This window comes from Cydia pomonella, chromosome 1 (genome assembly GCF_033807575.1).
Source record: "Cydia pomonella isolate Wapato2018A chromosome 1, ilCydPomo1, whole genome shotgun sequence".
Lineage (NCBI taxonomy): Eukaryota > Metazoa > Arthropoda > Insecta > Lepidoptera > Tortricidae > Cydia > Cydia pomonella.
This window is the reverse complement of record NC_084703.1, coordinates 36,613,957-36,639,444: the sequence shown is the minus strand read 5'-3', so window position 1 is coordinate 36,639,444 and position 25,488 is coordinate 36,613,957. Positions and strand designations below refer to the sequence as shown.

The following is a 25,488-nucleotide window of genomic DNA, read 5'->3' as shown; positions in this document are numbered from 1 at the left end:
TTTCGGGGGCAAAAAATCGATTTAGCTACGTCTTATCTCTAGAAAAATGAGTAACGAGAACGAGCAAAGGTTGGTTTTCCAGGTATTGATTTTAATAATAAAAAAATGATTAGATGAACTCAGGGACGGACGGGTGGAGATTTAAGTTTTTACTTTAAAACGATTTTTACTGAGATCTATTTATTGTGAATTGAATAGATGTCTATTTCTTAGTAAAAATATTATTTTAATATTTTACTTGGGCGAAGTTTGGGCACGAATGCTGAAGTTAGGGTTTTCCATGGTAGATTATATAGTTTTGCCATTCCTAATTTTCTATGAATTGTAACATTGATAACGGGGTTTGATTTGACCCTCGACAGTTAATTGATGCCAAGGAATTAGACACCGGCTCACTGAGCTACGGACCTCCTATTATATTTTATTTTCTTAAGATGCTTTGCAATTCCCACAAACCGTTGGTACCTAATAGAAATATCGCATTTTAAAACTACTTTTAAGACGCAACCCTACTGCTTGCTCATTATAAATTACAAAAAAATATTGCTGATCATAAAACACTAAAAGCGGACGCCAATTGATGTCTTACTGAGGGTCAACGTTGGCGGTGGCCTCGTCCATCACCAACACCTTGTTGGAGCGCAGCACGGCGCGCGCCAGGCACAGCAGCTGCCGCTGTCCCACGGAGAAATTACCGCCGCCCTCTGCGACCTTGTAGCTCAACGAAGATATAGCGTCCTTCATCTCTACCTATTAAACACATAAGTCGAATAAGAAACCTCAAGAAATACTCAACAGGACATCAATAAAACTTACGGAACACAATGATAATATTACTAATACCCAATTTAATCACATGAGTCCTGTCACAGAGGTTATAAGTCGATATGCGAGTTAGTATTATAATCATATCAGCCTTTTATCACCTACTGCTGAGCACAGGCCTCTCTTCGAGTATGCCACTTATCCCGGTCCTGAGCTAATCTCATCCAGATGACTACTTATCAAAGTTATAGTATCGCTAATTCAAATTAATTTAAAATAAATGTTTAAACCTACCAAGGGTTCAAGTTACCTGGATACCCCTTACATAATAAAGTTGCACGACTACATCCGAATAATAAGATGATGCCTGCATTACGACATTCCCAATATATGACTATACCTATACTACTATATTGCTGCATAAGAATAATGCCAAATACGTGGTATCAGTTGCCATTACAATATTTGCGTGATCCGAATAGCAAACTAAACATTAGTGCATACCTGCTCCAAGGCTCTCCAAATGTCGTCGTCACTGTAGGTATCGAAGGGGTCCAAGTTGTAACGCAATGTAGCGGAAAAAAGTATGGGTTCTTGAGGGATAATAGATATTTTCGATCTCAAGGCCTGAAAATTAAACAATGACGATAAGTTTATGATATAGGTACATTTATAGAATATTTTGTTGTTGCGTAGTTAGTCGGTGTGAAATAACAAAGTTTTAGGATCGGTATAATTATACGTACTTGATACCAGTCACCATACCCAGTAATTTATTGATTAGATTACCATGCAGGTACGACATTTTGGAGACGAGTAACGTTTTTACCTGTTTAGACAAGTCTTTGATGTTTACTCCATCAATTTTTATGTTGCCATCGATCGTGTAAAGTTGAAATAAAGCTGAAATCAACGAAGATTTCCCTGCCCCAGTTCGGCCTACGACTCCCACCTAAAAATCGTCAATACTTATATTTTAAAACCAAGTTACAATACTTATAAAAAAATACTTATGAAAAAAGTTCAAGTCCATTTTTCATTCCATTTTTTTCTAAACATTACCTCTATGAACATATGATAAATATTTACATTTGCAGCGGTTAGGTAAACCGGCCTGATACTTAATGATTTTTAATTTGTAACTTAATCTTATTGTTACCTTCCAGCCATTATTAATTTGGAAGCTCAAATCATTCAAAACTGGCGGATCTTCAGGTCCGTATCTCATAAAGACGTTTTCGAAGAGCACCTCCCCCTGAGATGGCCAAGTTGGTGGCGCCTGTATTTCTGAACGGACAATAAACAGATTAGTGTGCATTACTTAAGATGTTCAATATTGTATTAAAACACGTACCTCATGTTAATAATTATTTAAAAAAAACGAATGAGTATAGTGTGTCAACTAGTTAAGAACCTTCACCCAAACTTAAACTTATATGTACTTACTTCCTTCATACATGTTTTCTTCCTTTGGCAGCTCACTGTACTCGATCACTCTCTCGACCGACGTCATTTGCGCCAAAAAGTCGGCAGTAAACCGGGCGGCCATTTGTAACATCATTGTGAGTACCATAGATTGACTAACAGCAAGACCCACACTACCCACTGGGATCAATTCACCTAAAAATATTTATAATATACTCGTTGAGTTTCGCAATTGATAAGTGAAACTACTTTGTGTTGAGTAACTTACCAAAATCCACAACGAGGAAAACGGCAATAATAGTGCCCAAGTACGCGAGACAAAGATAATCTAGATATAATCCGAATGCACTTTGAGCTCCCAAGAAAGTATAAAAAGCACTGGAATGTAGATCCTAAAAAAATAATATATATATACACCGTGGGCCAATTAAACCCGACAGATTTTAACCACGCATTCCTGAGGTCATAAGGAGCAAAAAATGTTATATGGGTTTTAGCCAAATTCGCCAAAATTATTTTTGTTTTGCCGAAAAAAAAAATTCCTTTTGCGTTTTCACACGACACGTTATTTATTTTTACACCTTGGTGAAAAGAAATCATTACAACGAATAACTAAAGTTTTTTTTTATTTACAGACGAAAATTGTGAGTTTACTTTAAAACTTTAATATCTGTCAGTAGGTATGTCTAAACCAAGTAACATAGTGGCAGCGTCACAGCTTAAAAAGGCGTTTTTGACTAAGTTATAAAAGAAACAAATTTTCACAGAAATTGTCATTATCTCTAAAACAAGACCGATTTCAGAAAACATTGTATGACATTTTAGTCTCTAAATGCGGTCAAGAATACACCTTTGAAATCTGTCGGGTTTAATTTGCCCACGGTGTATATATAAGATTATAATAAGGATGGTATTTTAGTGGCACATTTTACGCAAATTAATAACTTTTATTAAAACAAATATATGCAAACCTGTGCAGCATCAAATAATTGGTTTAACCTATTTTCAGAACCTGAGCTTCTAATTGTGGACAAGCCCGATATTGTAGACGTAATCATACCGAAAACAGGACTCTTTGCTGTAATATAAAATAATTATTAGTATGTGAAGCCAATATTCTTCAAAGTAATATAATTTACTTATATACTTGTGTTTTTAAATATCTTACTTGTGCTCTCCAATCTTTTCACAGCTTGCGCTGCATTCAAGTACCATTTCAGGAGAACGATAAATAAGATAACTAAAACGAAGGTCGGTATGATCGTCCACCATAGAGCCAACGCGTTCAGCACTAGGATGCTTATCATGGAGAGGTACATTTGAATGGTTTCCAGCATCGATCGCGGCAAGATTTCGTCCAACGCACCCATGTCTTTTGAGAATCTATTCAAGACTCGACCTGCCGAATTAAATATTCCTTCTGGATCATACTCGCAAGCATATACCTACTTGTTGATGAAAGGTCAAAAATAGTTATGCAATTATTTCACTCTAGATCAGAACAAAACGGATCTTTTTGACGCAATTGTAACGCGCAATTGTAGTTATTAAATAGATTTTTTTATCGGCTTTTCAATGGCAATTAGGCGGATCCACACAAACTCTGTGTGGACCCGCCTAAGTGTGGACCGCATAAAAAAACACACAGAAATTCGAAACAATTACGAAAATGAGATAAAAGTTAAAAACCCGCGAGGCCGACATATTTTCCGTCACGTTTTATTTCCTTCTAATTTCCTGGCTTTAGGCCCCTCTTAAATGGATAGATAGATAAAAACATCTTCTTTCAACCCATATTGACTATATTTAGGGCTTTTACCGTTTATACAACAAATGCCAGGTGATTTTAGATAATAGTAGGAGCAAAGATTTCAATCGATCGATCAAATGCCGCAATGTATTGCAAATTGTATGCGATTATGAGTGACGTTAGGAGACGCCTTTAGTAAAGCGTTTGATACGCCTTATTTAATTCAGAATCATGAATAACTTAGTCTACAGGTGAAACCACGTTTAGCAAGTAAGTATCTTTAAAAAAGCCTAGTAATATTAGCACTGCACTAACGAACTATTTTTTGAAGCTAATGATAATCCTAGTTAGGATGGTAGTAAGGTGTATCAATCGCTTGACATTAAGAATCAGGGCCCAGACATTTTGGTGAATATTACAAATATAACTCACCAGATAAGTTTGTGTCAAAGAATCTCATCAAGGCATTGATAAGATTTTTAAATATTAGATTATGAATATTTTTTGAGGCTCGGACTGTCATTACAACAAAGGAGTAAATTCGAGTGTGTAGGATCACGATGATTCCCAAAATTAAGCAGCCAAAAGTGAGAAAATAATGCCAAGTTTGCAAGTTTCCAATTTCTGTAGTCCAACCGGGATCTGAAATTGCATGTAACGTACATGTAAAAAAACGTATTCTCTAGTCGTGATTATAAAATATAAGATATATCAACAAAGTCAGCATTTTAAGTTACTTACCGGGTTCCTCCCCAGCCGGCAAAGACTGTTCGTATGCATCGACATTATTAGTCCTGCAAATGCGTATTTTTTATTAAATGATTTTTTTTGCGACTGAAGTCTGTATAAATTTACCTAGTATATTACTTATATCCAAACAGTATTTGTGTCCTAAGATTAATAAAAATATATGTAACAATAATTACAAGTCCAAAGTGTCACGGACCATGTTGTGACACTGGCGGTTTTTATTATATTGTAAAAAAATTCTGAAAATATGTAATAATATTTTGAAAACATAATATAGCAATTAAGTAAAACCAATCTCCGTTAAAAAGTTACATATATATATAAAAGCTATCTCTGATTTTGAACAACAAATGTATCACTTCAACATGATTGGTTTAAATCTAAATTGTAGCTTTGGAATTGTAGTTTAAAGGAGTAAGTTAAATAAGTAAGATCAAAACGAATCGTTTGGGTTCCGTAATCAGAATGGAAAAACGGAACCCTTATAGTTTCGTTACGCCCGTATGTTCGCCCTTCCGTCCGTCCGTCAGTTGGCCGTTTGTCACAATAGAATAATTGTTGAAATCATAAGATATATTTTCACGAAATTTTGAACGTAGGTGTATTTTGTAAGTCGCAACTTAGTTTGTTTTTAGGGGTGTACTCCATTCATGTAACTAAAATAAAAATAAAATCTAGTAAAAATAAAAATTTTTGATTGAATAAAATATTGTGTTTCTCCTCTAACCATTATTGAATAATTAAAAAAAAAGATCTTATTTTTAGGGTTCCGTTGTCAACTAGGAACCCTTATAGTTTCGCCATGTCCGTCTGTCTGTCTGTCTGTCCGAGGCTTTGCTCCGTGGTCGTTAGTGCTAGAAAGCTGAAATTTGGCATGGATATATAAATCAATAAAACCGAGAAAGTCGTACAATAAAATCTAAAAAAATATTTTTTTAGGGTACCTCCCCTACACGTAAAGTGGGGGGTGAAATTTTTTTTTCGCTTCTACCCTAGAGTGTGGGGTATCGTTGGAAAGGTCTTTCAAAACTAATAGGGGTTTTCAGGAAACATTTTTTGATAAAGTGAATATATTTGGTGATAATCGCTCCGAAAGAAAAAAAAAATGTGTCCCCCCCCTCTAACTTTTGAACCATAGGTCCAAAAAATATGAAAAAAATCGTGGAAGTAGAGCTTAAGAAAGACATTAAATGAAAACTATAGCGGACATGATCAGTTTAGCTGTTTTTGAGTTATCGCAAAAAGTTTTCCCTTCATAGTAAAAAGACTTACTTTAATTAGGTAGGTACTGCAAATTTGCCTATTTGTTTAACTCGGGTGAAAGGTACCGTTTCATCCCTTGGTTAACAATTTACTATACTTTAAGCTCCAGTTTAGCTTATTGTGACGGAAGAGCAACTACGGAACCCTACACTGAGCGTGGCCCGACATGCTCTTGGCCGGTTATATTACATAAGTGCCGCGAAGATACGTTATTTTGCTTGTACTTGGCCGGTTTTTTTAAGTTACACCGAACACGTCTCGATTTTGTCACAACCAATAACAAGTCATAGAGTCACCTCCATATAACATTTAAAAGAAAAATCATTTTTTTAACTACTGTGACACTTGGATGAAAAATAATCTATAACTTTATTTACCAACCCACTAAGTCCACAAAATAAAACGAATAACATATGTTACAACGAACTGAATAAGTTGAACCCTATTTACCATAGACTAAGCCAGTAGTCGGTAGCAGTAGCAGTCGCCTGGGTGGCCAAGATCAGCACCAGCGTGGTGGCTACGAGACACCACGATTGCACTGAGGATAGATAGGTCCAAATGATGTCCCACTTCAAGTTGCCCTTGGCTCTTTCTTCTGCTTCCTGGATTTGCTCCTTTTCTATTTCACTAGTTTCGCTTTTGATTGATACTCTCGAGATACCTCGTTTCATCGATGGTCTTGCTTCGAGCTACATTTAACGACATAATATTGAATAATTAGCCAACATTAAATCATTTATAACTCGTACTAGTCGTACTTGTTTATGTAAATGCGAAAACAAGCGATTGTGTTAAAAACTAAAACTGGACAATAACACTTCCAGTGCTGGTCTCAGCAGTTGATCAGAATATGTTATGTACAATACAGGGTGCGGGTACTAATTGGAAAGATTTATTTAATCAATAAAATTTGTACATGACTACACGAATAGTGAAAATTTCAATTCGGATGGCATAAATAAGTCATTTTAACCACCAGATCAAGTAAGTAGATCTGTTTCCAACATGATACTGATCTGTCAGTGTCAATAGTGACATTTCTTCAACAACAACATCATTCTACTACATTACTAAAACTAAAACTAGAATTGGCCTGTGAGCTGTGAGTTAGTCTAAAGGAAAGTGACGAATGGTCCCTTAATTTCTTAATCATAAACTAGATATGTCAAGTGCAAATTTCAAATCGAAACCAAGTAAAGCCTGACCAGAAATATATGATCATTGTCAAAAGGGCGCTGTTATTCTCATGTATAGGGTGACAGTTCAGTTAAGTATGAAAATTTTTGTTCCAATGAAATTTCGCAATATGGCGCGTGATCATATATTGGTCAGGCTTTAAAAAATTCTACGATAGAATCACCATCGTAGCGGTTTACTAAACGTTACCTTAGTAGTTCCGGGTTCAGCAACATTCTCGTCGGGGCTTGTCAGGAGTAAAGCAAATTCTTTCCCAGATTTGGTGAGTTCTTCGTAAGTACCTACATTTTCAATAGCACCCTAGAAATTAAAATAATATGTATAATTATAGGTAGCTACTTATTACCTAAATTAACTCGTGTACTTAAAACTTTTAAACAGTAATAAATCTGGCACTATTTTATGCCTTTGTACCTGTAGGAAAATACTACCTGTAGGAAAATGGAAAAGTAGTCGGGCGTATAAGTATACATAATAGATACTCCATGTGTACCAAATCTATTTGTGTTTTGTTATACTAGTTATACGCAAAAGAAAGATACGTAACGGAATAAGAATACTTACTTCATTCAATACTACTATAGTGTCCGCAGATTTGAGGAAGTGAATTTGATGGGTAACCAGAATCACAGTTTTACCGTGCAGGTAGCCTTTAATGCAATCTTCAAATAGAATTCTGCCGACATTGGCATCCACGGCAGACAAAGGGTCATCCAATAAGTAAATATCCGCCTAAAATAAGGAAGCTATAAAATATCTTAAAAGTGAATTGTATCCAAAGATGTTTACTTGGGGTTCTCTATACATAGTTGGTTTTTTTTAGCATTTGAAAAAAGGTAATAAGCAAGCTTGACGTGTCCTTTTAAAGAATATTATTCAAAAACGCTTAGAAACAATTGTTTAGATTAATTGTAAATAAAAAATGTGAAAGAGTTCAAAAAATATTATTATACATATTAATAATAAAAGACACGTCAAGATTGCTTTTATTCTACAGCAAAAAAAAAACAACTACATTCAATAGGTATATACAATAGGTTTGTTTTACCTCACGATAAACTGCTCTTGCTAAATTAATGCGAGCTTTTTGTCCTCCTGACAGAGACACTCCGCGTTCGCCTACGAGAGTGAGGTCACCGTATGGAAATTGTTTGAAATCTGGCAACAGGCAACAAACCCGGCAAACCTAGAATAAGCCGAAATAAAAATAATATTATGTTATTATTGCTTTAAATATAAACTTATAATATTCCATATTGCTAAACTAGCCATCATAAAATAAAACTACTTCAAATTAAACTAATATTAAATAAAACTAAAAGATATAAAAGGTATTTTCTCTACTCCTATTTAGTTTTTTTGCACCTCCTAATTAGTTAAATTAAGTTTCATTTCTTCACTACCTAAAGGCTGTCTGGAAGAGATCGCTCTGTAGCGATAAGGCCGCCTGTTGTTTACCTCTATCTTCATGTATTATATGTGTTTCCATGTACATTTTTTCTTAGGTTGTGCAATAAAGAGGATTTGTATTGTATTGTATACTAATAAACAAATACTGTTATAAAAAGAATACCCCTTCCAAACCCTCCGCTTGCGGCATAACGCTGGCCGCGTTACCTCTCTGTATTGCCAGCGATATACGTTGGGAGAGGTAAGCGCCAACCCTATGGTCTCCCGAGGCATCGACCAGCCGTGCCGACAGGGCGCCCATGAAGGTTTTCATGTCCGCCGACCAAGGTCCCATTGTCTCCACTGCAAGCGCCGCAAACTCATAATCTTGCAGTAAAGATGAGTATTTGCGGCGTTTGAGTAGTTGGGCCTGGTCGGCAGATAACAAGATAATTCATATAACTTAATGGCAATAATTAAACCATAGAAGGATTGACAAGTGTTATTGTGAAGTGTGTGTGAAGTTATATTAATTTTCCTGGTTACTTATGAAATCATCACAAATACAAATAATATTCTTGGAACAGTGAAGTGTACAAGTTTGTATGTACTTATTCAAAAATACGTACCATAGTTCTTAACTCGCCGACATAAAAGCTATGAGACATATTTTTAGTAAGACGTGTGCACCCATACTTTGACACTTTCCTGCACATGTAACTCGAGAAAAGGACAACCCCGAGAGTCAGCTCGATTGGCGCTAGGTGAACTGCCCCAATCGATAGTATATTTCTTTAGAGGTTGCAAAAGATTAAACAAACCAATTTTATCTTTCACTGTCACTGTCTTAAGTTCAACAGTCGTCCTTATATATCTTAGATTCATTTTTAACCCCCGACGTAAAAAGAGTGAACTGTCTCTCTGTGTGTCTATCTGTGGCATCGTAGCGATCCAACAGATGGACCGATTACGAAGCGGATTTTTTGTACGTAAAAGCGAGTTTTCTTGCAGTAGTTCTTAGCTATGTTTGATAGAAATCGATTCAGAAGTAAGTTTGAAGAGTATCAGCTCTTTTCCAAAATGATGTAAGACATTATTGACATAAAATGCATTTTTTCGCGAATGGCAGGTTTTTAAATTTATTTTAATTGAATAATATTAGGTAAATAATTTTTTTCACTATTTACAGGTACTTCAGTAAAAACAAATTTTGTTTGTATATGAAGTTATATGTCAAATGCTAACTAAATCACACATTGAACTATTGTGTTTTTGGCATTTCTAATAAGTGAGGTGTCCAAGGCCATTAAGGCCAACCAACAGTAATAGAACGAGTAGCGATCAACTAATCCGATGCAGGTCGGACACCTCCCTAAAACCCATTTTAGATGAACAATCGAAGCTTAAATGAACATGGTTAATGTTCTTCCAATGTAATAATCATATTGATTTAAAGTAACACAGTATGTGATGACTAGTGTTGACGTACAATACCTCTTTATACTTATTGGAGTCATAAGGTAGACCAAACAAAATATTTTCTCGGACGGTTGCGGGGAACAACCAGGGATCCTGGCTGGCGTACGACAATCGTCCCTTGACGTTGAGGTTCCCTTTGCTTATTGGCAACTCTCTGAGCAGCACTTGTAATAATGAAGACTGAAAAACACAAATTTATCGTTAAGTATTATATTTTTTTCTAGACAAAGATCTCCAAAAGACATTTAGATTGACAGTGACCGGTCTAGATGCGATTCCTCCAGCTTCCTGTGATCTCGACTAGACCTGTGCGTTAGTTCATTATTGCTGGCAATGTTTCCGGAGTAATCTTCCTTTTCGTCGTACTTTTAATGTCCGAATTTCTACTTTCGCCGATGATTTACTTTGACTACCAACGTTCGGCAAATTTTCATTATGATAACTTTTTAGTCGGTAAAAATTGGTTAGGAGATCTTTATCAATCACGAAACAATGGTGTTCCGAACATGTAAGAGCTGTGCGTAGAGTCGAAGCCAATACGTAGAGTCCCTTTTGACACTTTAATGAGATGTTAGGTTGGGGCTACACTGAACGCATGCTGTCCTTGCCTATGTCATGAGACGCACGCCGTGGCAGCACCTGCCAGGTTGTAGGAACTATTGATGGAATCTTAAAAAAGCTTTCAAACCTGGACGCCTCCCTTATAAAACGGTATGCAATTTGGGTCCCCACAAAAAGGATGGCTTAAGGGCAGCACCGGTGTAAGGGCTAAGGGTTATGCGGAAAGAAAAGAGTGGTAGAATATAAAGGAACCAGGTCGCGTAGCCAACGTGCAAATCGCTTACGCTCTGTAGCGATCGAAACGCAACTGTCACTGTCGCACTAATATGGAAGAGTGATAGAGATATACAAAGCGATTCGTTGTCGAAGCGATAGCGATTGTCACCTTGGCTAGGCCGGCAGTACATTATATGACTCTTTTTCGCACAGAATCTAGAGAGGTTTCACTGGACTTTAAACATACAGCCAACTCGTCATTTAGTAGATAATTATTATTATGGCGAAATTTTGCTATTTTTTATCAAGCACATACGTCTGCAAATGATATTACAAATGTTAAAACAAAAAGAAGATATGGAAAACCTCACACGCTTCTCGTAAGCTTCGGGAGCTCAGTTGGTTAAAAGCGATTGGTCCGGTGTTTCAAAAGAACGCAAGTTCGAGTCTTGCCCGAAGCGGTGAATTTTTCATTTGTCGTTTGTGAATTTTAAATTTCATCATTCAATCGTGTTAGGTAAATTGCCAATAAACAGCCAGTGACCAAACAGCCAGAACTTACAAAAATAAACATTTTGTGATTTGTATTAGCATTACCAAGTCTTTCTGCCATCTAAAACGTAGCGTTTTAATAAAAAGTGCTTTTTAAGTTGATGTCATAACATACATTTTCTTACCGTAAGATTGGGAAATCATATGAATTATTGTGTTGAGTTGCTACATCGCCATTCGCCAAAATCAAATTGTGCGAAAAATTGGTTGCGAAGTGACATTCGGCAATATCATTTTCGGCATTGAATCAGATAATAGTTTTCGGGTGATGGTCGCAGAAAAGTAATTGGGTTAAGCATATAATTGGAATAAAAAATATATATTTACTTTTCCGGAGCCAACAGGGCCTATTATTGCACAAAGTTTGCCTTTGCGAATTCTTATCGACAAATTCGCAAGAGTGGTCTCGTCACCATTCGGCGACCAGGAGGCTGTCACCCCCGCCAACTCTAAAGCGTACTCGACGGCTGCCGATGGACGTCTAATAGCGGTTTCTGGAAAAACATAATAATTATACTTCTTGCGTCGAATGATGGTCTCAACGCCAGTTCATTTTTATATGGAGCAATTTAATGTTAGTAGACATTTTCTGTAAGTCTAACACATTATTTTTTATTGAGAAGAGTAACATTTTAATAAGGTAAAATCATATTTATTCAATTATTGTTTGAGTCAATCCCAACCCAAAGAGACTTGAAGGAGCTGTTTTGACGCGAGAAGTAAATGAGGTAGGTATTAATGAAGAGATTCGGGACAATTTATTGTTAAGAATTGTGAAAGCATCCATTAGGATAATATCCTTTCGGTTGCCTAATAGCAATATTGTATCAATTTTATGATAATTTCCTCCACATAAAAATAGTTTTGACGTTTCGTAAAGTTTAGGTACCCAAGTCTTATTCGATAGGTGAAGACATAAATTAGAAAAAAATATACCCGGTTCTTGTCCAGCAAATTCATCGTTATGTGTGTATTTCTTGGGTACAATAGAATTTGGCTCTTGTTTAATAGGATTAGAGTCAAATGAGACTGGTCTTATAGTATTATTTCCTCCTGGTATGTTCTTAATATCCTCTCTTTCATCTGAAACATAATAAAAGAAGAATATATAGAAAGGTAAAAGAATAACAGCAATAATACGCCGGCACTACAGTAGGTATAGTTCATTTTAACGTTAAGCTTATTGCAATGAAAATTTGTAGGTCCCATTTAACGTTTTTTCCGAAGTTCCGTATCTTGTATAAAATAAAATATATCTCCAAAAATTAAAAGAACTCTAGTTATCTAGATTGACTAATATACCTATGTATTTATTTTAATAATGATGTACACGTAGATATATAAATGTAATAAATAAAATACTGACCCATTACCAAAATTTCTTGAATACGGTCTAAGGAAACAAATAGCTCCGAGAGGTTGGCAATAGCAAACGGAAGAATAAGTGTCAAATTTATCTGGATAATCGCGAAATATTGTTGAATAGGATAAATCTGCAACAAAAATATTGGATTAGATGAATCTTTGTCTCACTGGTAGGTACGTTTTTATATGTATAAAGTGTGTTAGTCCTGACGTTAAAAATACATACCGTGGTCGCAGTGATCATTGACCCAGTTAAAATGAGGGTCAAAATTGTCAAGAGCAAAATTGTCCTTTCAGTGAATAGCGTGAATCCAAGGAACATGCTACGAATAATCATGGAGTTCTTAACTGCAGCTATTTCATGCGATCGCGCCATTTTCACTACTGCTTGGAATGGAATTTCCCAAGCATACATCTTTATAACCTGCAAATTACAGTTCGAAACTATAGAATCGCTGTTGAAGTAAAAAGTCAAAAGGGCATTAGAGAAGATACATTAAATACGTTTCTGACAACAGTTATTCTCATCTAAACTCAATATGGTGCATTTCCCCCTTGGAATTCCATTTAGCAAACTTCTAAAACTATCATCAGATCATTGAGTTTTATAAAAACCACATACTACCATTGTACATCACGAAATTTACAATAAACTACCAATATTCAACTTTCATTTTTCTCCCGCTAGTGCAATTAATTAATGTATCGCAAACTACATAATAAAATACAGCAAACCTGAATCCCGTTTATTATTTCACTCATTAGTTTTATTCTTCTGTCGGTTCTGGCAGCAGTTTTACGTCTTACAACAGCAGTTAATTTTGTAAGAGCGGCTGAAAATTTAATGATCGATAAAAACATTTTTAACAGGTTCTAAAATATTAATAAAAATATGATCAGCAGGCCTACCCAAGGTGTCAATCCAAACGCCAATCGAAACTTAAATAATGTATGGGAATAGTCATGTGACTATACGTAGCATCTGGTTGGTGTTTATCGATATACGATTGTTATCTTGGCTAGCCTCCAGTACTCGTACATAACAGTGTCAGTTATAGGAAGTTCGAAACTATAGTGATAATAAATATGGAACCACGGCTTCGATTTTATTTCCCATTAAAAATAACTTAACATCTAGCGTCCCACAATCCTAATACTAGTACAAATGACCTCCAATCAAAGAGAATTTGAAATAGAGATGGATTGTCACAGTAAATTTATTGCCATCTTTTGACACATGATTAAAACTTGTATAACGCCATTTGACTTTGATCCTTATTTTTTTCACTGATAAGTATTAAATTTGTTAAATATCAAAAAGTGGCGCCATCTACTAGAGCATACGCCAAAGGTATGGCGCCATCGCTCGAAAAGATGCCGAGATAGAGACAAGTGCGTAGCAATAATAACAAAAAAAACGAGATGTAATATGTTCATCATCTAAATTAAGCTATGTATAAATCTAAAAATGTCTACCTTGCAAGGGTATGATAATAAGCACTACGCCAAACAGGCCCACGAATGGCGCCCACCCGGCGGAAATGTAGAGCAGGTACAGGACCACAGCCGCTTGAACCGGAATCACCCACAGTTGGTGCAGGAACATGAGCGCGTAGTCGAAGCGCGCCACGTCATTGGACATCAGGTTCACCAGCTTGCCCGCCGCCACCTCGCCCAGCGACACCTGGCTCAAGCGCAGCAGCTGAAATATTTATACGGGAATCACTTTCATGACTTGCATGTAGGTAGAATCCGTCTATGCTAACTTTGCACCGGCTTGAATAGAAGAAAGTGAAGTGTCATTAGAAACTTTTGATTTGATTTGATACTGAAAATTTAAGATTGATTATACATTGCCACACTTAGTCATTGCAAATGCCAGACAGAGAAAGCTTGGTCCGACTTTATACTACAGTTTGCATTAAAGTAATCATTTTAGTGCGAAATATTTATCTTCAAGCCGATAGAATAAACGGCTCGGGACTGTTTCGTCTACAATTTTATTTCGTCACCTTTTATCGTCCACAATGCCATGTCGTCCGCATACAATCCCTAAATCGTCACCTTCCTAAGTCGTCCACATTACTATGTGTTATGACTTAAGACCCATATCGTCTACATTCCTATTTTGACCACAGTGCCAGCTCGTCAACATTATTGTACCATCCATTATCCCGATTGCCTTCTTTAAATAAGACGAATAAGGCATTTACTTTTGCATTGCTTTTTTCCACTGAAAAGTTTTGTTGGCCTGTCATTTTTACCTTCGCCAATATCAAAACTGTGGACCATATAGGAATGTGGACGAGTTAGTACTGTAGCCATGTAGGAATGTGGATAAGATAGGAGAGTGACTATATAGGAATGTTAAATCAGAACAGTGGTCATGAAAGTTAAGAAGGTGACGAAATAGGATTGTGGACGAAGTGGTCCTGAGTGAAATAAGCCTGTTGACATGACTTCTTTCATGTTTTTATTATTTATGCATAATGTATTTCATGCAGTCAAAATAATCAGTCATCTCTCAATTCAAAAGATTCTGAATTGTATAAACCGAAGCAATTTAAATATTAAGTTGTGATTCAAGCATTCTAGTAGGTGGTAGTACATACTTGAATCATGTAAATAAAAGCAACAAACATTCATAATAGGTATAAAAGTTATAGCTTATAGCATAAAGGCAATGTTAGCTTATTCTATCATCTAATTCATTCTTAGAACTGCATTAACGAATCATTACAAGTAATTACTCGTATGCCATAACATTACATCAAAATCTTAAGACCTTTCTGTACAGGAGAGATGTAGCTGCCACTTTGACTCTTAAACTGAATCTATTAACAAATAGAGTGTTGTGATGATGGCACATCATGGCGATGAAATTGAGCCCCAACATGCCCAAGGCGTAGTACCCGGCCTCCAATCGCGTGATCGTGGACTCCGCAGACCAGTATGACAGTAGCTCAGTAAAAATTATCGGTTGGATCATCCTGAAAATGATTTAGGTAAATGTCAAGAACCTCTTTAACCCTTCTTCTAGAACCACTTGGTTCTAGTTCTACAGTGTCTCGGTATCTCCAGTTTGCTTTCTTAGTTTCTTGGCGAAACTACGTAACTAGCCCTGGACTGACCTTAATTGATTTGATAAATTAGATTATCAATATTAAATGGCATGGCTCAACATTAGTAGGAATATCTATAATTTGTAAGGTGATTGATAAATAGCCGTATTCCACTCTTATCGCTGGAGAGATTGATAAATGATAATGAAAATTTAATGTAAGTATTATAATTGTGTTTTTAGAACAGCAAGAATCCGTAGTCGATTTGAAAACGAAAATTACTAAGTAATAATCGAAATACACGCATGATTTGCAATCGTTAAGATAGTTTGAAGTGTTGTTATTGCAAACAAATACTTTAGATGCATATAGATTAATAAACAGCCAACTTACTCAGTCAAAAATGAAATTGTGTTTTATAATAAGCATAAAAACTAATAAAAAGCCAGTTACTAACAAATACGAAATATATGGCCACTGGCTTATTATCTTATTAACCAAGGATTAGCGATGATATTACCTGGCTGAAGCGTTCATGGAGAGGTATAGAGCTCCTGGCATGTATTGGAGCCAGTACGCACGCCGTAATGCACTCCATAACGATGGTTTCCGGTTTTCTCTATTAGCTTTTTCGGTCTCCTGCATCCAATAACTAAAAAATAACATTATCCATAGATTTATACAAACACTAACCCCCTGAGCAGCCCGGATTGTACTGTACACCGGTTTCTCTACAACCGATCACCTCCATACGCTAAATCATATTTTAGAAAAGTGACACGAATACTTTGCAGATTATACTAAGGCTTTCGATAGTATTATCCATAAAACTCCAATCCTCCAGCCAGCCGTTCAAAATCGAGAGAGTAATAAAACAGGGAGGCTCGTTATCTTTCAAACTTTTCACAAGCACCCTTGAACAAATATTTAGAAGCTTGGCGCGGGAAAACAAAGGCATTGTCATGGACGACCGAAGATAAATAAGTTTTCGTTTCGCCCCGATGACATTGTCCTGTTTTCCCTATCAGCCCGTGAACTCCTAGTAATCCTCCAAGATCTAAGCTCAGCAACCCTTCAAGTTGGTCTTACAATGAACAGGAGCAAGACGCAAAGGATGACTGACCAACAGCACAAAACGTGGGGTAGAGGTAGACGGGGAGACAATACATTATGTCGATGAGTACCTATATCTAGGTGGATTCGCTTCCTTCAGCCATAGACAGGATAAAGAAGTTAAAAGATGGATCAAAAACGCATGGAGAAGCTATTGGTCTATGAAGGAGCTACTGAAAGGCAGTATTTAACCTAAAAGCAGAAACTCGTCGACTTGTGCATTTTGCCTGTCCTGAACTATGGTGCTTAAACGAGGTCACACACCGAGACATAAAAGACCAAATTGAAGGTTTGCCAAAGAGCTATGGAGCGCAGCATGCGAGAAGTTAAACGCATTAATAGAGTCCGCGATTCTACGCTGCGCTCAAAATTGCGCATTACTGATGTTGGAGCTAAGACCGCCAAGCTGAAATGGGATTGGACTGGCCACGTCTGCCGCATGCACCCACAAAGGGGGGTCAAAATAGCCACGGTGTGGGTGCCACAAGATGGGCGAGGACCTGGCAGGCCCAGGCGGAGAGCAAGGGATGATCTGGCCCCTATTTCACCAACTTGACCATTGCGACAATCGTCAAGAAAACTTTACATTGACATATTGTTGCTGTTTCACAAAAGTCTACATGGGCTACAATGAAGAAGGAAGTTCGAGAAAATTTTCTTAATAAACAATTTCCTACCTTACTGAAAAATAATCTTAAGTATTTTGTAACGGTAATAAATTCTCTAAAGTGTTCTTAATCCGCCATAATTTATTCAAATTTTTACTTAGACAATTACATTGATGTAAGTAAAAGGGGTAGATATGTGACGTTAATAGTTGACAAAACTAAAATCTGGTCCAGCACCCATTCATTTGCAAATACTACACACCATTATAATGTACATGTGCACAACGAGCAACAGGGATAACCAAATATAGTTAACAGTGCTGCGCAAGAGAGACCCCTATATTTTGCGTATTCCTCGAGGTGCAACAGAGAAAAACTAATAACATTATACAAATGTGTAGGCGAGACGTACATACTTCTTACATTGTCGTCTTAAAGTGATATTAAGTCATTTCGATTTTTAAAAAATATCAATGATTTGATATTACCTAATCTTAGACCGTCTCTCACCACAAGCAAATATCTGAGCGAGCGAGTTACACTGAGATTAATATCAAATTATTGACTATCATATTTTTAAAGCATGAAATTGACCCTCGTTTTTTACTTCTGAAACCCTGGTCGACTATTCACTATGTTCAACTAACGTGTATAACGATAAAACCAGTATAACGATATGATCTCAGTTGATAGGGATCTCGAGGTTTCACTTCAGATGGTTTTTCGGAAAAGACAGGTACGCTTGACAAGAGATAATGTAATCACTGGTAATTCGTAGTTACTCCTGGTATTTATATATTCCAATCGTTCACCGAGCGCACGATTCATCAGAACCAATATAAAAGTGTGAACCTTGTTTATTCATAGTTACGATACGTATACGGATTCACTTATATTGTTGGCAAGTTGTAAGTCATGGGAATAAGCGCCTTCAAAGTCGGTCTTTATTAGGTAGCGTCAGGAAACAAATATTTATAAAATATAAACGAAATTTAAATAAATAGGCACTTTATTTATTTTATGGAAAACAATTTTTTTTGGCTAACACATTAAATAAAATATGTAAAACCGCATGTATTTTATATGTAAAACCGATAGTTTATCTATACAATTAAAAAAATTATGCGGAGAGGGCGGTATAAAAAGGAAAATTATAATGTATGGAGAAAAAAAAAATTGTATCAAAAACGAAACCGAGCTTCATTTTTAATTTTCAGAATTCAATCGCTAGGCATGTCCACTGCTGCAGCTCGTTTTAAAATAGAAATAAGTGAAAGTTTTTCTCTAAACATTATAGTTTTCATTTTTTTAACGATAATACTGATGTTTAGTTTAAAAATTGCAAAAAGTTATATTTTTTTAAATCATTCCCTATCGAAGGCGAAATTAGCAATGTCCCACTTTTCTCGATTTGAGACGGCAGCGTGCCCTTACATTAGAATGTTCAATTTAAAGTATTCGTTCTGATTTTCATCGTTTTCATTTTCATCACCTTAGTTGCTCTACAAAGAGGACAAATTAAAACAAATAGTCAAACGGTTAATACGTAGTTAGGGAGTTTCGTTCTGTTTATCATCAGCAGTTCCACTACACTAATTGCCAGTTTTTGGATGAAAATGCTTAATTTGTAGACAAAAACTACAAAACTCACTATATGTGTACCTATAAGATTTTAAGTGTTCCCTCAATTCTTCATGGATTCCATCATTAGAACTTTGAACCCGGGACGGGACCATCGGCTTTATAGGCAGGGTCACTGCCCACTAGGCCAGACCAGTCATCATACATTTTACTTGACAAATAGAGATGATTATTATTTATTTCTTTTGTTTATGATAAAAGGTTAAATTTGATTGATCTAATATCTGTTGTAAATATTTTTTACACAGTTTTCAACATACATAAATACATCTTAAAACTACACTATAACTCGCATATTAAAATTGTAAATCCGAGCTCTCGTTAAAAATGTTGTCCATAGTTTTTCTATTGTTGTACAAGTACTATTTAGTAATTTTTGATGGACTATTCCCGATATTTGGATTTCAAGTTAATGCAAGATATTGTTTTAACAACACTATCAGAAAAACTGGATTTTTGGTTAACAACCGGTTATTCGTATATTAAAATAAAAACCGGCTACATTCTATAGTTTCAAGGAATAGGAGCACATGATTTAAAAAGTTGCATTATTTATAAAAAAATTGCTGACTCTATAATGCATGAAGCGGACATGCCTACTTGACACTCGGATAAACGTGTTACTCACATGGGTAATGCATTATTTAGCTGTCGCGCTCACTCAATAACAAGGAAATTTTTGATTTTATTTAGAAAAAATTATGATTTCAAATGTTATAACAGTACTTACGAATGAAAAGTGATACCGTGAGCTTTGTTTTTGTGCTTCAATAGCTCGAAGCACTGGAAAAAGGCGCAATACGGCATTCTTTGGCAATATTTTATCGAATTTGATGACAATGTTGACACTTCAGCGTCACCCGTACGACTAATTCAATATAGGTCCTGGAACCTATATTTTGTGGCTCGCGATCGAGCGCCTGGTACCTCCTCTACCCCTATTACGTACATCAATGGACAATTAATACCTTTAAAAAAAATATTCAATGTGACGTTCTTGCTTTTGAAGCCGCGTGCCTATACCCAAAATCACGCGTGGATAGCTACATATTTTCAGCGTCGAATAAAAAGTACAAATAGTGGAGATACAGTACTGCAAATATCGACGTTTCTATTTTTGATTTCTTAAATATTAAAACTTCTTAACATATTGGGGAAATAAGAAATATATACTTCCCCCTCCACCTTCTTTTTGTTAATAACTTTTAAAATATTTTCTGTGCTAATTAATGCGTCAAATTCATTTTTCTAAACATCATTACGAATCTAATGATCACTATCACACGTAATTTTAGGAGTAATATCTCTATTTTTCACCGTTTTCAGTTTAGTAGACTAACGAGTAGACTAACCAGTGGAAAATTAAAGACTGCGCTTTGTTTTGTGTTGTTCCTTTGTCAACTAGGAACCGTGATTATTTCACCATGTAAGTCTGTCTGTTCATCCGTCTTTCCATCCGCTAAACTTGGTGACCATGACCATTAGTACTATAAAGCTGAAATTTCGCATAGCTGCATAATTATCAATCATGAAGACAGTAGAAGCAACCTAAAAAAAATCGAGTACTTACCTTCTCGTATACTACGCTAAGCGGGTATTTTTTTCATCCTACCACATGTCATCACAAGTCACGGTGTAAGAGGTAGTTGGATAGGTAAGTATTACAAATAGATTTTTGGCAAAAAGAGAGACAATTCTAAAAACCCAAATTACAGTTAGTTTGCGTTGTTTTATCACAGAGTTCCTATGGCTACCTCCTATCTCCATCATCAGATCAGCTCGATGATACCATAATATTGCATTGTCACCCCACTTACATATCTATGCAAATTTTCAGCTTCATCGAAAACCGGGAAGTGGGTCAAATTTATCTAGCAAGTTTTGACCCTTACAAACATACATAGTTACATTGCAAGTTAAATAAAAGCTTGTAAAATAAAGCTGGTCTCGAAAATCAACTGTATCAATTAACTTCAAGTAAATAATTTTGGAAATAATCGCAACGAAAGTCTTTTGAACAGAATTTAGTCTGCCTAATATGACAGACGAGCAACTACGGAACCCCACGAGCGAGCCACCCCGGCATTGCACAGGTTACATAAAACCTTAACATTTTATACACCTAAACCTCCCTCAAGAATCACTCTATAGACAAGTAAAAATCGCATGAAAATCCGTTTAGTAGTTTTTGAGTATTTCGGGAACATACAAACATTCAGACAGACGTTGCAGGGGACTTTGAAGCGTATAAGTCGTATAACTGAGAAATGTTACTTATAAATAGTTAGTCATTTAATTAAAATTGTACAATATATAACCATGTTTTCCTTGTCTTACCCTATCTGGAGTATAAGTTTCAAGTTTTAACAGAAAAATAATCAAAATATTTTTTTTACCATGAATGAAAAAAAAAAAATAATTACTTATTCAAATTGTTATTTTCGGAAACAATTGATTTATATTAGAGTTGGAGACTCGAGCTTTTAAGTCTAAATTTGAAGAACTCCAGTCGTTATTACGCGACTCTGCGCTTAAAAAACTTCCGAGTCTTATAAAATCCGAGTAGAAGCATTAATTGGATTTTTTTTACGTGTGACAAGGACTTAAGTGGGTTGGCAGTGCCTTTATCACACATAGCAATCAGTGTATACCACTTTATTGATCTCTCCCTTGCGTAGGGAAGTATGAAAGCACCAATGAGGCTGACATGTTCACCTAGAGTGTCCAAAGCCTCAATAAAAATTAGATAAAAAAGTCTTCAAATAAAGAATGTCAAAAATTTTATAGGTTTTATCTACGAGTAAACACAAAGGGAAATTGTATTTTTTATTATTATTTGTGTATAACCCATGAATTTAATGTGGTAACAATGCTTTTCAGAAAACTTTTGTACACCATTTGAGAGTTCTCTTTAAAGGGCTCAAGTCTGTACAAAAGACTTAGGTCTCGATAAGGACTCCAGTTTCGACTTAATTACTAGAGACTGAAAAACTGAGTCGAGTCTTAAAGAAGAGGACTCAAGGGACTTGAGTCTTAACCAACACGTGCTAACTCAAAATCGCAAAAAACAGAGACATATGGCAGATTTCGGAGTTTCAGTTTATAAAAAGAAACTAAAATCACTATACTACACTACACCAATAGCATTCACTATTAGCATATCACTATACTAATAGCATTGGCATCTTATTATTTTATAAATAAATCTTAAAGCGGCTCCTCATTTTTTTGAGCATACCAATGTTTCGCTAATAGGTACTTTTTCATGCTTTGCATATCATTGTCTGGTGTAGTTGAGAAACTAAAAAAAACATTGAAAGTAAAATAACAGATAAAGGTAAAAAACCCCTATTGCATATGTGAGTGAAGTTTTCGAATAGCAATCTACAATGTGCACACGAGAAACCCGAGAGATTTTAACCACGCCTTTCTGAGGCCAAATGAAGGAAAAAATGTTTTGAGTTTACGTCAGTTTCACAAAAAAAACCTTTTTGTTGATTTTTTTTCCGATTTTTTGTATGTATTTGTACAGTTGTGTGCAATATAATAGCAGTACATAAGAAAATGTAAATTAAGGGAAAACTATAACTTTAGATCAATAATATTGTATCTTTTTATATAATTATTCTGCATTACTTGATATTGTTTCAATATTAATTGTAACCTTTACTTAAATGATATTGGAAATAAAAAAAATATATCATGAAAATCGGCTGTTTTTACTAAGTTGCGGAAATTCCTATAAAAACGTAAAACCTTACGAAAAAAATACAATTGTGTACTATAATTGTAATTTAGAATCTTTCCTATTATTTGCAATCAAAGCTTTACATCTAAACCCAAGTCATCCAGAAAAAAATAAACTATTTTCAAAGTGTAATTATCACTTTTTGACATCTATCGAGAAGGATTTTTGAACTAGGTCCCATAGTAGCAACCATTACTTTACTCTTTGGTAGCAACATCGCCATGAAAAAGGCGTTTTATATTAAGTAACAATAAAAATATGTATTTATTTTTTGTGTAAGTTGCTTTAACTCTGAAATTAGGTAAATTCCAAAAAAGTTTATAGGACATTTTATTATTTACATATGATCAGGAATATAGGGACCGTGCGCGTTGGAGGATCTGCCATCTTGTGGCCTGAATCGGAACAATAAACATGTACATTCACACGTCACGTGTTTTCTTGTGCATAGTAGGTTCTGCCATCTTGTGGGCTACATCGGAACAGTAAACATCACATTTACGCCTCGCGCCTAAAATATGACGGCGCCTGTGCTGCCTCCTACAGTTCATGCACGCTCCCTATACCTACTGTTAAAATCTGTCGCAATGCTCATGGGCATGGTGTATTTTTGAAATTAGTATAAAAACGTATGGTATGCATACTCATTATTATTTTTCATATAATCATATTATCATATTATCTTTCAAGTTTGATTATTCCTGTCCGCTTATGATTCTATTGTCATGATAGGATATAAATACCTAGTTGTCAATTTCGAGTAATTGTCATCGTATTTTTTGCGTTGACCATACAACACAGTTTATCACAGAAGGAAATGTAAAAACATCGAATTTAAATTCAGTAGTGTGGCTCCTTAGTCTCAACTATGGTCACATCCGATAGAAAGCACGAAAACTGCTTTTAGGTTTATAAAAATAAATAGAAGTAGAAACGCGCCGTTAAGTTATCCTCCCCCCCCCCCCACTTTTATATCCCCATTTTTTGGTTTTTATAAATTTTCCTGTAAACTGTGAAAGCTAAAATAAAAATTTCTAGGAAAAGTATATTCTCCATAAAATCTCTACAATTGGACACTACGAGTATTTTATCACCAGTTGAGCATAATTTGAAAACAATAAGTCCCAACAATACACTTCCATAGACAATATAAGCTAAGGAGTCGCACCACAGCTGTGCTAATTTAATATAGCACAATTTCCTGAACTTGGTAGAGGACGGCCACTGCATAGGCAAGCGAAAAGAGTTTCGTGTGATTTGTACAAATATTTCCACGAGTAAAATCTAAAACATTTAAACGAAAATTACGATTTACAGTTGACAAATTCAATCAAGAGGTGATAAGGAGAACGAATTATAATTTTCATGCTGTAGAGTAAGTTATCACTTATCAGCTACAGTCACCATCAGATATAGTCAAGGCGTTAGAGTGCTTGTTCAGATATTTTTGAGCAACTTGGCCGCTCCGATGTAACTGGTGGTGACTGTACAACTAGTATTAAATATTTATATAATTTATTATGGTTATGCGATTTTTCCAAAATGAGTGGCAAAACGAGAGAAGGGCTTTAGTAAAGGTTTGTACAGTCAGCATCAATAGTAGCGGGTGAAACGACGCGCCAAAAGTATCTGATATTCCGGATAACTTTTCCAAATATTGATGAATCTCTAAAATTCACGTTCAAAAGTATATATTTTACAGTCTTAGTTGTTCTACATATAGAACCATCACTGTTTGTTAAGCTGTTCCGGAATGGTAGATACTTTTAAAGCGTTGTTTGATTCGCTACTTTTGATGCTGACTGTACTTATACGCGACAATGACAACCTTACTGTGGCTCTGTTCTTTCAACAGAAACTGGTCTTTGATGCTGCGCAAAGGGGTAAGACAAGATTCGCCGAGCAATGTAGAGTCTGTTCAGAAAGAGAAGAGTCGTGGAATGTATTGGGCCCCATACATTCCACGGCTCTTCTCTTTCCGAACACACTCTAACGGGGGATGGCCATGTGACAATTGTGTATAAGTAAAAAACGTCAGTTGAAACGTATAGTTATGTATGGAAATGATCACGTAACTTTTCGTTCACATCTGTCATCCCAATACATTGTTACTCTTCGATTGAAGTTTATCGATTAACGATGTCATCTTGACTAATACGGTTTGTATTTTATTAATTTTCAATGTACCTTTAACAACATAGAGCGGTAAAATAAAGAAAATAAATACAGCAGAACTAAAAACGCAAGCTTGCTTAAACTTACAACAATATAAATGATTTCTATGTCTAGCAATAAATTATGTGATGTCCCTATAGTTACGGCTACGGTTAGGTGTGACATAAAATATACAATTCGCAAAAGAACTCATTTACCTTTCCAATAATTGGCCCTGTCGAATTGAATCATATTGTTTTCCAGGTATAATAAGATCTTCTTCTTCGACATCCCTTCTATTTCCTTTCACAAGTACTGGACAAACCCAGCATATAAAAAAACGAGAGAATATGTTAGGATCACTTCTTTTCTTTTCTGCTTCATCTTTATGGACTTTCCCCAAGTTGTCCATATTTATACAGGTACATAAATATTTAATTTCACTTG

The 25,488-nt window shown here is 35.6% G+C and overlaps 1 protein-coding gene across 1 annotated transcript in view; it reads right to left on the bottom strand.

The window, feature by feature from the left end:
• LOC133530110 (uncharacterized) overlaps positions 1 to 25,488 on the bottom strand; it is a 63,161-nt gene that overhangs the window by 2,540 nt on the left and 35,133 nt on the right. Inside the window, exons 15-38 of the mRNA XM_061867947.1 lie at positions 25,260 to 25,484; positions 16,298 to 16,429; positions 15,501 to 15,705; positions 14,192 to 14,417; positions 13,451 to 13,548; positions 12,942 to 13,139; positions 12,717 to 12,843; positions 12,287 to 12,433; positions 11,678 to 11,844; positions 10,037 to 10,201; positions 8,202 to 8,339; positions 7,718 to 7,885; positions 7,343 to 7,453; positions 6,404 to 6,645; positions 4,682 to 4,734; positions 4,373 to 4,582; positions 3,359 to 3,589; positions 3,162 to 3,268; positions 2,459 to 2,582; positions 2,212 to 2,385; positions 1,925 to 2,052; positions 1,595 to 1,717; positions 1,270 to 1,392; positions 590 to 750 (exon numbers count right to left, since the gene is read on the bottom strand). Coding sequence (XP_061723931.1) covers positions 590 to 750; positions 1,270 to 1,392; positions 1,595 to 1,717; positions 1,925 to 2,052; positions 2,212 to 2,385; positions 2,459 to 2,582; positions 3,162 to 3,268; positions 3,359 to 3,589; positions 4,373 to 4,582; positions 4,682 to 4,734; positions 6,404 to 6,645; positions 7,343 to 7,453; positions 7,718 to 7,885; positions 8,202 to 8,339; positions 10,037 to 10,201; positions 11,678 to 11,844; positions 12,287 to 12,433; positions 12,717 to 12,843; positions 12,942 to 13,139; positions 13,451 to 13,548; positions 14,192 to 14,417; positions 15,501 to 15,705; positions 16,298 to 16,429; positions 25,260 to 25,484 — 3,783 coding nt within the window. The remainder of the gene's footprint in view (positions 1 to 589; positions 751 to 1,269; positions 1,393 to 1,594; positions 1,718 to 1,924; positions 2,053 to 2,211; positions 2,386 to 2,458; positions 2,583 to 3,161; positions 3,269 to 3,358; positions 3,590 to 4,372; positions 4,583 to 4,681; positions 4,735 to 6,403; positions 6,646 to 7,342; positions 7,454 to 7,717; positions 7,886 to 8,201; positions 8,340 to 10,036; positions 10,202 to 11,677; positions 11,845 to 12,286; positions 12,434 to 12,716; positions 12,844 to 12,941; positions 13,140 to 13,450; positions 13,549 to 14,191; positions 14,418 to 15,500; positions 15,706 to 16,297; positions 16,430 to 25,259; positions 25,485 to 25,488) is intronic.